Source organism: Mus caroli, chromosome 10 (assembly GCF_900094665.2).
Source record: "Mus caroli chromosome 10, CAROLI_EIJ_v1.1, whole genome shotgun sequence".
NCBI classification, from domain to species: domain Eukaryota; kingdom Metazoa; phylum Chordata; class Mammalia; order Rodentia; family Muridae; genus Mus; species Mus caroli.
The window spans coordinates 102953053-102966238 of record NC_034579.1 but is presented as its reverse complement, the minus strand read 5'-3'; the positions used below and the strand labels follow the sequence as shown (position 1 = coordinate 102966238).

Sequence of the window (13186 nt, the reverse complement as noted above, 5' to 3'; positions counted from 1 at the left end):
GGGAGGGAGGGAGGGAGGGAGGGAGGAAGAGAGAGAGAAGAGAGAATCTGAACTAGCAAGACAGATTCTCAGATATGAAAAAAGTTTATGAAACTTAGTTTGAAAGTTACTGTATGTGTGAGTTTCTTTCTTTCTTTCTTTCTTTCTTTCTTTCTTTCTTTCTTTCTTTCTTTCTTTCTTTCTTTCTCCTTCAGATGACTGCTAGCTTTGCTTAGTAGTTTTTTTTTTCTTTCTTCTGAAAATACTAAAGCTGGAGTCTACCAGACTGAGGTTAAGAGCATTTTCTTTGGCAACAAAAAGATACTTTTATAGAAGCCATGCCTGTCCTTGGGGTTGCCTCAAAACTGAGACAGCCAGCTGTTGGGTCAAAGCCTGTTCACGCTGCTCTTCCGATACCGAATCTTGGCATCAGTGTGTCACAGCGCTGTTCCTCGAGACCTTTGGAATTTGCTACACCGGAGCCCTCAATGCTTTCGTGCCAGCTCACATTAAAATCAACCTGTGAGCTTGGAGAGAAGAAAGCCCTGCAGGGAACAGCCAAGGAGATCGAAGACAGCAAGGTTAGTAGCCAAAGGTTACTGTAGACTTAAAAACAAACACAGAGGAACTTCTTGTCAGTTGCACCATGAACTTTGGGAGATGGTGACACTTAGAGGAACTCTGCTATAAGGAGGGGGCAGAATTATGTGAGACTGAGGATTGAATGTGTAAACCGTATTTTAATGGATAGTTGGAAAAGTCATGAACAAAATTCTGAATATCTGTATAGTATAGCCAGTATTCTTATTAATGGAACAACTAATTATTAATATAGTTACTCCTAGATACTGCTCTATTGGTGACATTCATAGGTATAAGAAAATGGGAGCCCACTCCCATACCTTTAAAAGGAACTCTCTGTCAAATCCCTTGTGGGTGTCCTCTCTTTTCTCCAAACATCATCTGCAGGATTTGAATGTTCGAGTGCTAGCTGCTTATTTTATTGTAATGTGGACAGAAAAAAATGAAGTATTGTCCCTCTTACTACACATTTGCCAGGATTTCTGTTTACAAATTGAAATGCTGCTGTTTTACTTATTGCTGACATGGGTTTTCTTTTCTTTTTCTTTCTTTCTTTTTTTGTTTAACTTACTTTCTGGTATTTTGTGAGCTCTTGGGTTCTGAGCCTTCTTCAAATGTTTGCTCCGGAGGCAGAGTGCTCATGTGGCCCTGCAGGAGAAACTTTTTACTGAAGAGTCATCTAAGGCAGAGTTTCTCAACCTGTGGGTGGCGACCCCTTTCAGGGTTTGATTTTATGGTTGCAGGTAACCACAACATCACACACTATCTTAAAGGGTCCCAGCTTTAGGAAGGTTGAGAACCACTGCTCTAAACCTTCTTAAGTATCCCTTGCAGTGTAGCATTAAACATAGCTTCCAGCTTTGCAAGGCTTTCTAGGTTCACCATCTCATCTCTGACTTACTAGGAGATAACGATATTTTTCTTGCTTCTATGCAAATGTAAGCTGAAACAGTAATCGAGAGTGCTTTATATGGACAAACTAAGACTGTAATTGAAAAAGAGAGGTGGTCATTTTATCTAGCATATCTATTTGAATTATCTTCTTCTGTTCAAGTTTTTAAACTTGGCCAAGATGTCCCCTTCTCTATAAAAATCTTTGGGTAGTACCTATTTTACTTGATTGTGATTTTTTTTGGTCCAAAGAAATAGCTACAGAATCTATCTTTGTCATCCCATGGTTAATTGTATACATAATATATAATGTTACTATTCCATCTAGTGAAAATATAAACTAGGTAAGGTAGATTGATAATAGTTAGATAGATGATAGATAACTCAATGTAGATAGGTGATAGATAACTAGATGTAGATAGATGATAGATAACTAGATATAGATAGATGATAGATAGATGATAGATAAATAACTAGATAAATGTTAATAGATAGATAGATAGATAGATAGATAGATAGATAGATAGATAGATAGATAGATAAGTGCATAGATAGGTAGAATTTTCCATGTGGAACATGATTGTTACCTTGTATGTTTGCTCAAACTTCTTCTTTGCTAAAAGGCCTTAATTTAAGACTTGGCTACTTTTTTTTTTTTTTTCAGTAGAATTTGAGTAAATCACTTTGGTCAACAAGTCTTAACCAAGCATCTGATATTTCTTTTTCTTCTTGTTTTGTTTTGTGTACATTGGTGTTCTGCCTCCATGTATATCTGTGTGAGGGTGGCAGATCCTCTGGAACTGGGACTACAGAGTTGTAAACTGCCATGTTGGTTCTGGGACTTGATTCCAGATCCCCTGAAAGAGGAGCCAGTGCTCCTAACCACTGAGCCATCTCTCCAATCCCAGCATCTGATATTTCACTTAAACTCCATGGCATGAAGCGCTATCGGAATAATTATGCTTGTGGGAATCATTTTACCATGTCTCTTATCAGATTTAAGAAGGAAGTTTCAAACAAATATAGAGAATGCTTCTGCAGCATATTAAAGCACTTCCATGTGCTATAAAGGAATATATTTAAAATATTTTGAATTACAGAGCAAGGGAAAATAGCAGAAATGATCAAGGTAGACATATTAAGTAGAGTTAGACTTGGTTGAATACAGCAGGAAATTCAATATCACATTACAATTGGGAAACAGGAAAGACTGTTTCTCACTCAAGTGGTGAAACCTGAAGATATATGCAGTGAAGCTAAGGCCATGTCAGAAAGCTGGGACCTCTCCATTTTGTCTATCCCCTTCCATTAGTGGCTCCAAACCTTCTGTCTTCAGTGGATTATGGAGTTCCATTCTAGGAAAAAGACAAACCCCATTTCATTAAGGCTTTATGACATCCCATTGGTTTCCTTAGAGTTCTAAAACCTTATCTAGCTGTGGAAGAAACTGCAAAATGCAGCCTTTCTTCTAAACAGCTATGTGCCCATCGAAAAATTACGGGTTCCATTTCTAAGAGAAGCAAATCCTGGATAGCAACCACAATAAATGGTTGTCATTAAAAAAGCATTTATGTGGAATATGCAGCTACTCATTGCCCCAAACAGTTCTGTAATCTGATTTGAGAGAACAAATCGCTTACCATGTCAGTAAAGTCCTCAGTCCCAAATTCTCAGTCTTTGTTTTGTTTTGCATTAAAATAGATGCTGCTGATCAAGTCATCCAGTCTTGAACCCTGATGCCTTTGTCTGATAATTCACATTACTCTTTTCTATCCCATGTCTTGCAAGAGGTTAGAGATTTTATTTCACTTCTTATTTAGAATTTTTCCCTGTCTACATAGACTTACCCTTGGGTATTTATTTTCTGTTAGTTATTAAATTATTTCAAATTCTTTCCCCCTCATGTCTCTTCACCATCACCCACTGAACACATCTTCCATGCAGCTTAATCAAGCATTCAAAAGTGTCTTTCCCCTGCCTTACAATTTCTTTATTCAGGAATGCTAGCCTTCCTCCTGTTCCTGTAACTCCATCAAGCTTCCCTTTCCTGTCTGTAGTCTTCTCCTGTGTGTCTAGCACTGATGCTCACAGTCATCTATAAGATGGAACACAGGGCCCCCAATGGAGGTTCTAGAGAAAGCACCCAAGGAGCTAAAGGGGTCTGCAACCCTATAGGAGGATCAACAATATGAACTAACCAGTACCCCCCAGAGCTCGTGTCTTTAGCTGCATATGTAGCAGAGGATGGCCTAGTTGGCCATCAATGGGAGGAAAGGCTGTTGGTCTTGAGAAGATCATATGCCCCAGAACAGGGGAATGCCAGGGCCAAGAAGAGGGAGTGGGTGGGTTGGGGAGCAGGGCAGTGGGAGGGTATAGGGAGCTTTGGGGATAGCATTTGCAATGTAAATGAAGAAAACATCTAATAAAAAATGCCTTAATAAAAAGAAAAAAAAAGACTGCTTAATTCTCCTATCTTTAAAGAAATCATATTAGTTTTGTAAATAATCATAATAACGATGATGATGATGCTTGATTTTAGGTTTTGAAATTATCATAATTACATTATTTTCCCTCTTGTTCATGGCCTCTCTTTTCTTAATTATTAGATTTCATTTGTGCTTCATATTTTGAAAAAATATGTGTATATATATGTATATATGTATATACACACACACACACACACACACACACACACATATATATATATATATATATATATATATATATATATATATATATCATGTGGAGTTGGAAAATGTACCATAAAAATGTCAAGGGCTGATATTTTCCTTTGATGTACTTTTTTCGGACTTTTTAACTTAATCTGAATGTTCTAACCTCTCTCATTGCTTTTCAACTCTTACTGGCTTCTTCCCTAAACCAGTACCAAGATGTTATTGTCAATAAAGAGCCTTTCCTTGAGATGATGGAAGATAGATTTCAGAAAGAAACCTTTTGTTTCCTATACCTACCAGTCTCTCCACAAAATAATTTCTGTACCTTTTCTAGGTTTCCCATATGATACAAATACCACTCAATCTTTACTACTCATTCCAAATGCCAAAGGAATGCTTTAAAAAGTACACATGATGGAAGTAGAATGGCAGAGAACGTACGTGCTTTTGAGAAGATTGAGAGCAACATGAGGAAGTCAGTTCTTTAGTCCATGCTAACAGGAATCACTTTCTCAGTGTCCCTACTCAGTGAGTTCACGGATGGCGCAGGAGGAATCATGTCATCCTCGTGTGCTTAGAAGGGACTTAGCTAGGCAAAAGACAATCAAATGAATTGCCTATGATGAGGCACTCTAGTTTCAGGTTTAGTACGTACATATTCATACATATATCTATTTATGTTATATGTAAATAATATGTTGAGCATTTCCTTCTTTTCAAAGTGTACAATTTTTACTTATTTCCTAGGTTTTGTTTTGTTTTTGAGGTAAGGTCTAACTCTGTAGCCTTGGATAACCTATAACCCATTGTGTATACCAGGCTGGTATGGGAATCATAGCAGGCCTCTTGCCTCAGTGTCCTGACTATATATTATATATTGTATATTACATATTGTATATTATATACTTATATATGAATAATATATTTTATTATTATGTGTCATATTAATATACTGGTAGTAAATATATTATTCATATTGCAATATATATAACTAATATATAACATATAGTAATATATAATATATAAATGTATATGTATTACTAATGAAAAATTTGTTTTGTGGATTTATAAGGCTGTGAGAAATCTTATATGAGTGGACCATTCCAAAAGGATTCAAAAGTTATTTATGCGCTGGGCAGGTAGGACTGGGGTACAGAGGGGGAAAGCAGTTTTTAATGAAATAGTGTTGCGAAATGTTTAGTGGGTAAAGTGACAGTAGTAGCTGGAGAAAGTAGCAGGATGAGATCAGTGGAGAGTGAGCTCATTAAGTAGCCACGGAGAAGGCACTTACATGACAATTGGACCCAATGGTCATGGTAGGGACATTTAGATAAGCCATGGCTGAGGGGAACTGATGCTAATTAGCATTATTTATAATTGCAACAGGCTAGGTTGTGAACCAAGTGCTTCACCGGGCATCCTACTTAGTGTTCTCACTGGCTAGATGATGTAGGCACTACTATTGTCCTATTTTTGCACATGAAGAGACTGAGGTTTGGAAAGGTAAAGATACTGACCAGTTTTTCAATGATAGATTGTGGTAGAAAACAGGTTCAAAATAAGAGTTTGCAGTTGTGGAAAATGTGAATTCTTAACTAACTAACTAAGTAACTAACTAACAATGAAGACTTTAGATGATAGAAAGATGTGCCCAGGGTGGGGGGTATCTAGTGCCTTGGTGTTCATGTAGAAAATTTTCATATATTTCAGATATTAAACACCATTGCTATGAATTGTAAATAAATCCTTGTCTATTTCTAAGTATGTCAAACCATCAGGAGAAGAAGATTAAGTAGACACATAGCCTCTACTGGATTATATGAGAAACAGAAATGAATAAAAGTAGCCCCCAGATAGACATAGAGCAGCAGATGTCAACTGAGTAGATCCTGGCTCTGGCTTCCAGCTGTTTCCCTTTGCAAAGGTTCCCAGCCAGTACTGAGGGCTGTCAGCGCTCCTGTGGGCTTGCTCATGGGCCAGCATTTTTAGAGCTGGCCTGCCCTGCAGCTGCGGATCAGCCTGCAGTCCCCTAGGTAAGCGATGCTTGTACATTCTCTTACTTGTGTTTATAGAGTCATCATCATTCCTTTTTGTAGTTACAGCTCTTTTGTCAGCTAAGATGTTAGGGATGCTTTAATTGCCTTGTGTCTTGTTGGCAGCACTGGAATAAAAAAATGTGGGAATAATGCTTACATTTGAACATTTTTCTCTACAGGCTGGAGAGTCATTGTTCATTGTAATCCATTTATTGTCCTTGTAAAATCATTGGCAGTCTGAAATGGTGGCCTATCGTTTTGTGTTATTAAAAAAGTCCTTATGTGTTTCATCTCATGAGCTAAACTACAAAATTATATTAAAAGTCATATCCGTCACATGTACTGAGTCTTCCTATGTTCTTTATATGACTCAGTCTGTTGTGTTGACATTTTTCGAGTATTTTTTGGCAGTTTGCCAGTAGGTTACATTGTTTCTCTTTGGTATCAAAGCCATCTTCCCTTTATTGAAAAAACATCTACTAAATGTGTTATTTATAGACACATGAAGTCAATAGATATGTCATTAATTTTTGAGCAGGGTTTTAACACTTTGGCATGTTACAGCACCATCAGCTACCATATTCAATTAGTAACATTCTATATGGAGTATATTTAAGAGAACATTGTATTAGGCCCCCAAGGACATAGAGTTATGCCCAGTTCAAAGAACATAAGTAATTCAGCCTTTATGTCATCTAAAACTTAAGTGAAACAAGAAGGAGAGGTCCTGATGGAACTGTTCAGATCCCTCCAGCTGTCACATCTGGAGGATTTGGGATTATAGGCCTGTGCTGCTGACATCACTCCCCCACTTATGGGGAGCTGGGAATTTAGCTGGAACTCCTGATATACTAGGCTTTGCTCTCTATGCACTGAGGTACATACCCAGAGTGATATACTTTTCAAAGGCAACTCTTTTTTTCTCTCATTCTATTTCCTGATTGTGTCTCCTCCCTTATCCTATTTCTCTCGAGTGTTCTCAGTGTTTTCCAGTCCAGTTAATTCTTCGGAGCAGGAATTTAAATAGCTTACTGTGAATGGTACTGGGATCTGGTTGGCTTTGTTGCAAAGGTAGGAGAAGTAGTATTCAGCAAATTGTGGAAGACTTGTTAGCATTTCTTCCTCATTCCGCTACAACAAATCATTGTCATTCTCCAGCTATAGCAATCAGAATTATCTCCAAACACTGAAATGTATGAAAAGAAGACAAAGTTAGCAGACATCTGAATTCTGTTAGCAATAGTCTTTCTGGAATGTTACATATTTATTAGCAAAATGATGTTGGCAAATCAATTTATACCTGTCGTAGTTTTTTTTAAATAAGAGTAATAACTAACTCACAAGCTTGTTGCACAGATTAAATAATTTTAATTATAATTATATAATTATATATGAAAAGAAAGTTTGTACTTGGTCAACATTTATTAATATGAATCTAATGTAAAGGTTTGATGAAAAATGCTAACAAAGTGCTAGGACAAGGGGGCATTGGCTTACTATTCACTTATATTGAAAATTACATTTGAACCATGTCTTTTATCTGTCCAAGTAAACATGAGAAAAAAAAAGAATATTTCAGAGAGACTACTGTTCATCAGTGTATGAAATAAGGTGATATTTTATAAAATGAAAGACGATTAGCCAATTATAACAAATAGAAGAAGGTAGGTGTGGTTTGACACACTGGAAGATGGTAAGAGAAGCCTTGGCGATGGTGTTGGGACGACCCTACCCTGTACAGGCTGAGAAGAGATTGGGAACTACTAAGCTGACATGTGTAAGCTTCTAGAAACACAGTGATGAAATGAAGTAGGAAAAGATCCAAATTAGAAGAAGGCTGGAGCTCCAGGACATGGAAGCAAGAAAATAGATATCTTTATTCCAGAGCCAAACCCAAACACAAGCAAGAATGTCACATCAGCAAAAGAAGAGGTTTGAATTAGTTGACCCTTTATCAACTACCCACACTATAAGTCTTGTAAAAACAAAACAAAACAAAACAAAACATTTTCTTTACATAAGAATGCAGATTCGTTTGAAACATTTTGAACTTTTCAACTTATAGTATAAAACTGATGATAATTGACACTTTGAGTATCTACTGCATAATAGATGATAGACATATAAACCTAATTTATTATTATCACCACAAAGTACAGACTAATTACCTCTATTAGCAGAGATACCGTGAAGCATTTGGGTTACAGTATAGTTTATCTGATTCTTACCTCATCTCTGTTTTTTCCTTCACACCAGTGTGAAAGCAATTGTCAAAAGCAATGTTGTCCTTCACTGGCTTCTTGGAGACTGGATTTTGCCAGAGGAAAGGTAGCAAAAGTTAGGGATTCATCCAGGAATTCCTACTTAATCGTTGACAAGTTTCACTCTGTTCTCTTCTTGTTGCTCAGTTCCCACTGTTGTTCCAGTTTTTGTAAAAGAAAGAAAGAAATGCTTTCTGCTGGATTACTGGTCCCTATTTCTGGATAAGGAATTTGATGTCCCAAGGGAGTTTTTTAATTGGTTACATGGAAGGACTTCTCCTTCCCAAATTATGGAATCATTTGTTTAAAAGTATTGTAGTATTAATTAGAAAATAGGTCACTGGATGAGAGAGATCACGGCCCAAGAGTATCCATTCCCTGGTAAAATAATACAGTATAATTTTTCAAATGAAAAATGAAGAACAAAAATGAATGAAAGAAACTTGTGTCATATCTTGTTATAAACTGAACACTTGAGGTGGCTAAGTCCATAGTTATTCATAATGAAATATAATAAAATAAATTTAGATACAATCAAAATGACACTGATAATTAAGGTGATGTTAACCTCTATAATATATAGTTCCTTGGGCTCTTAGATATAACAAAGTAGGAATCTGTAATTCACCCCTTTAATGGCTCTACACAGGCAAGAACTGACAGGCTTACATAAGATAAATCTAGATTGGTGAATGAATCTTTTCTTATTGTAATGTTATTATTTTATATCTTGCCTGCAGTTTCCTTTCCCTCCTCTCCTCCCAGTCCCTGTCTTGTCCTGGTGTCGCGCCCCCTCATCTGCATCACCCCATCCATCCACTCCTTCTCCATTTCTCTTCAAGAAAGGGAAAGTCTGGCCTCAATAAATATCAAGAAACTATGACATATCAAATTAGTACATGCATTTTCATTTTATTTGAACCCACGCATGCTTTTATGTATTGTCTGTAGTTGCTATTTAGGTAGAATATCAAAGATGGATCTTTATTATAGAAAACTATGACCTGCTTAGACAAAAGCATTTCTTAAATAGTCCACTAAGAAATGGTTTAACAACATATGTTCACAATAGCCCTGGAAACTAGGTACAATCTAGCTTGTCTCATCCTCATGACTCTAGACAGCAACCTGTGGGGGAAAAAGAAAAAGAAAACAGAACAGTGGACACATGTTTAGCTAGTCCACTCACCACTAGGAGGTCCTTCCCTTTGTCTGACACAGAGACAAAGGCAATACAGGCCAGCTGTGTACTCAGAAATTAAGAAAAACAGTATTTAGAGAAATTTTATTAGTTAGAGATTAGCCTAAATTTCTAACTAAATCGGGGTTTCAAGATTAGACAAAATTTTATGATAGATAGATAGATAGATAGATAGATAGACTGATAGACAGATAGACAGATAGATAGATAGGTAGATAGGTACATAGGTAGATAGATAGATATAGGGGGAAAGAAACCTTCTAGGGCCTGGAGAAAATCGCTTAGCAGTTAAGAGCACTGAATGCTTTCCAGAGGTCCTGGGATCAATTCCCAACAAACACATGGTGGCTCACAATTGTCTGCCATGGGTTTTGATGCCCTTTACTGGTATCCCTGAAGACGGCTATGGTGTGTTCATATATATAAAATAAATAAATAAATCTTTAAAAAATCCTTCTAAAGTGCTCAGTGGTGTCTCATAGATTGTCACACTGCTGTCTTGATTTATATAGATATCTACTGAAAAGCACAACACTACATCAGAGAAGAAATATAATTTCTAAAATACAGAAGAGAAGGATTTGTAAGTTATCCAGGTTTTTGAGTGTAACAATGTACATAAAGTTGATAAAGATTTTTACTGAGAATTCTCATATACAAAGCTCACTGTGGTCCCCTGTCTTCTCTGGCTACTTCCACAGTGTGACTTTACTGACTACATTTTATTTCTTGTGTTCCAACCTGCCAATCCAGATAGATATCCAGAAGTTGCTCTTGGATGAGACACTCAATGCTACTTCCAGTACACAGGCTTTAGAATTCTTCTGTTGTTGGTACTGGGAACTCTCCATTAGAAATAGAATCTAGGCAGCCAAGAAAGTATAAGATCTGAATTTTTCAAAGTAGAGTTTATAGAGCCAGATTAGAGTGAGATATCCCAGTGAGAAGGCATCATTTGTTGTTTTCTGTGTCTTGGTAAGTGGGTGGCTATGCAGTTGTGTAACAGACTGTGGCCCCTTGGTTTGGAAGCATCGTGTGACTTCTGGAAGCACTGATAATCATTTCCAAGAAGGCATTGAAAGGGAATAGGGAAAGGAGTCATTGAAAAAACTCACCACTGGTATTGACAGAAGAAAGTCATGTTATAATCCTTTTAGACTGCAGAAAGTATTTTCAGTAGTCAGAACACCTCATTTGAATAGTGAGATGGATTCTGAATGATGTAACTTGTGTTTACAGTGTGTTGTGTATGACAGTATGTATGAATTCTGATATATTATTGGAATGTATGTCATGGGAGCAGAGGGGGGAGTGGGAAGCAATAAGAAAACCAGCACAAGACAGAGGGTGCTGGAGGAGGGCCCTGTGGGGAGGGGTGAGCATGAACAATATATAGGACTGGGAGTGAAGTTCAGCAGCATGCTTATATTGCATACAAAACACACACAGAGACAAACAAAACAACAACAAAAAAAACAGGAAAAAAAAAACAAAACAAGCAAGCAAACAAACAAAAACCCACTGTGTTTCATCCCTAAGACAGCTTGTGAGGCAGGTTTGTGATCAGAGCAATTAGGAGGTGGAGGCAGGAGGATCAGTCCTTTAAAATAATAAAGCAAGATTTTCACCAGCAGGAGACCCTTTTCCAGAAATGAATGAATGAATGACCATATACATATGAAATTGTCATAATGAGGCCCATTTGTATATTAACCAAAATATTGGGGGTTTGGTTGGTTGGTTTGTTTTTTTTGGTTTTTCAGTCTCATAGATGTTTAGGTGAAATGGATGCCATTTTATTGTAGGTTGGTTCAAGGGAAATTGACTACTTTTTAATATTCTAAATAATAGAGATTATATATTTGTTTCTGAATCCTTATGTTTTAATATCTTTCTCTGCCTTTATTGATTTCCTAGAGTATTGTATTCTTGTCAAAATGTGTGCTATTATTTTGTCCCATTTTGAACATTTGTGCCAGAGTTCTTTTCTCCTTAAGCCATTTACTTTTTTTATTGGATATTTTCTTTATTTACATTTCAAAGGTTATCCCCTTTTCCCATTTCCCTTCCCCTGGAACCTTCCTATCTCATCCCCTCTCCTCCTGCTTCTATTAGGGTGTTCCCCCAACCACTTACCCACTCCTGCCTCCCTGCCCTTGAATTCCTCTACACTGAGGTATCAAGCCTTCACAGGACCAAGGGCCTCTCCTCCCACTGATGCCAGATAAGGCCATCCTCTGCTACATATGAAGCAGAGCCATAAGTCCCTCCATGTGTACTCTTCTTCTTCTTGCCATTTCTTTCTTGCTCTGGCGGGCTTCTTGATATCGCACTGTCATTTTCTTTCTTCCCATGAGCATAGTCTGATTATCCTCTCCACAACTAGATTCTCAGATCCATTTCTCTCAGATTTGATCTCGACCTTTCATAGTCTATAAAAGATACTCTTCAGTAAATACAAATCCTTATATTTGTATAAGGATTATATACGTATACACTCCACACTTACTTATATACTCCATGGATCCTTGGTGGCTTTCTTTGACTCTGTTCACTGCTTATCCAGTTTTTTGCTCTGTCCTCGTGTGTTTGTTCCATGCTCATTCAGGAGACTTGCCTTCTGGATTTGCAGCAAATCTTTCATAAGCGCACTTATAGTTTATTTTATACCAAATTTCTGAAACTTCTATTTTAGATTTAGCTATTGAATTATTATCTTATATTTCTATATAAGACTAACTTAATGATTATTTAATTAGTCTATTGAAACTTTGTTTATTGAAGAATGTATTCATGAATATATTAATAGATAACATGTACTTATTTGTGTGATGTAATATGAAGAGTGTCTGTTAAGGCAGCAGTAGCAACATCAGAGATCCCTAATCTTCTAGTCTGAAGGCCCGAATGTTCCTTTCATAGTTCCTGAAATTCATTAGACAATTTACAAAATAAACCTTAGACTGTGAGTTTAATACAATAGTATTTCGGATGCCATAGAGTTTGTTTTCTCTGCATCTTCTGCAGCTGCACACTGAGAAGAGGATCTTTTGTTTTCCTTCAATAAGCATGCTGTTTCTCTATAGGACAGACAGGATGTGGTCTGGGAGAAAGTCCATTCTTTAACAATAGACTATTGCCGGAAAGTTGGGGGAGTGCAAAGAGGAAGAGACGATTTGTCTACACCTAAAATTATCAGAGGCACTTGTTTACATGATAATATTAGATTCTAAGAATCTGTTTTGTTTTTTTAATGTCACCCATGTGCCTCATCTGTTTCAATTGACTATGGAAAACTCTCATCAATATAATAAGAATATTTTGTTTTTAATTCAGGGAGAGAATTGTACCACATTCTGTCAGAGAAACTAGACAGGTGATAAATTCCTCACAGCAATATAGAACATTTTTCTAACCATTGTGTATGTTATGCCATCCTATGGAGTAACGCTCATAAGAATCAAAAGGAGATCATTGAAAGGATGGGAAGCATGAAAGGAGGGGGAACTATGGACAGGACACTTTGTAGGAAAGAAGAGTCTGTTTTCATAAAAAGAGAAA

The 13186-nt window shown here is 36.9% G+C and overlaps 1 protein-coding gene across 9 annotated transcripts in view; it reads left to right on the top strand.

Annotated features, from left to right (window-relative positions):
* The window catches only part of Nav3 (neuron navigator 3), a 737122-nt gene that overhangs the window by 427768 nt on the left and 296168 nt on the right, over positions 1-13186 (top strand). For 4 of the 9 annotated variants that reach the window (XM_029482743.1, XM_029482741.1, XM_029482740.1 and 1 more), the window contains exon 1: positions 191-560. The exons of 2 other annotated variants lie outside the window; for them this stretch is intronic. In XM_029482743.1, coding sequence (XP_029338603.1) covers positions 318-560 — 243 coding nt within the window. In that variant the 5' untranslated portion in view covers positions 191-317. Of the gene's footprint in view, positions 1-160; positions 561-13186 lie in introns of those variants that run through there. 3 more of the 9 variants (XM_021173799.2, XM_021173798.2, XM_029482742.1) reach the window with 2 other exon arrangements.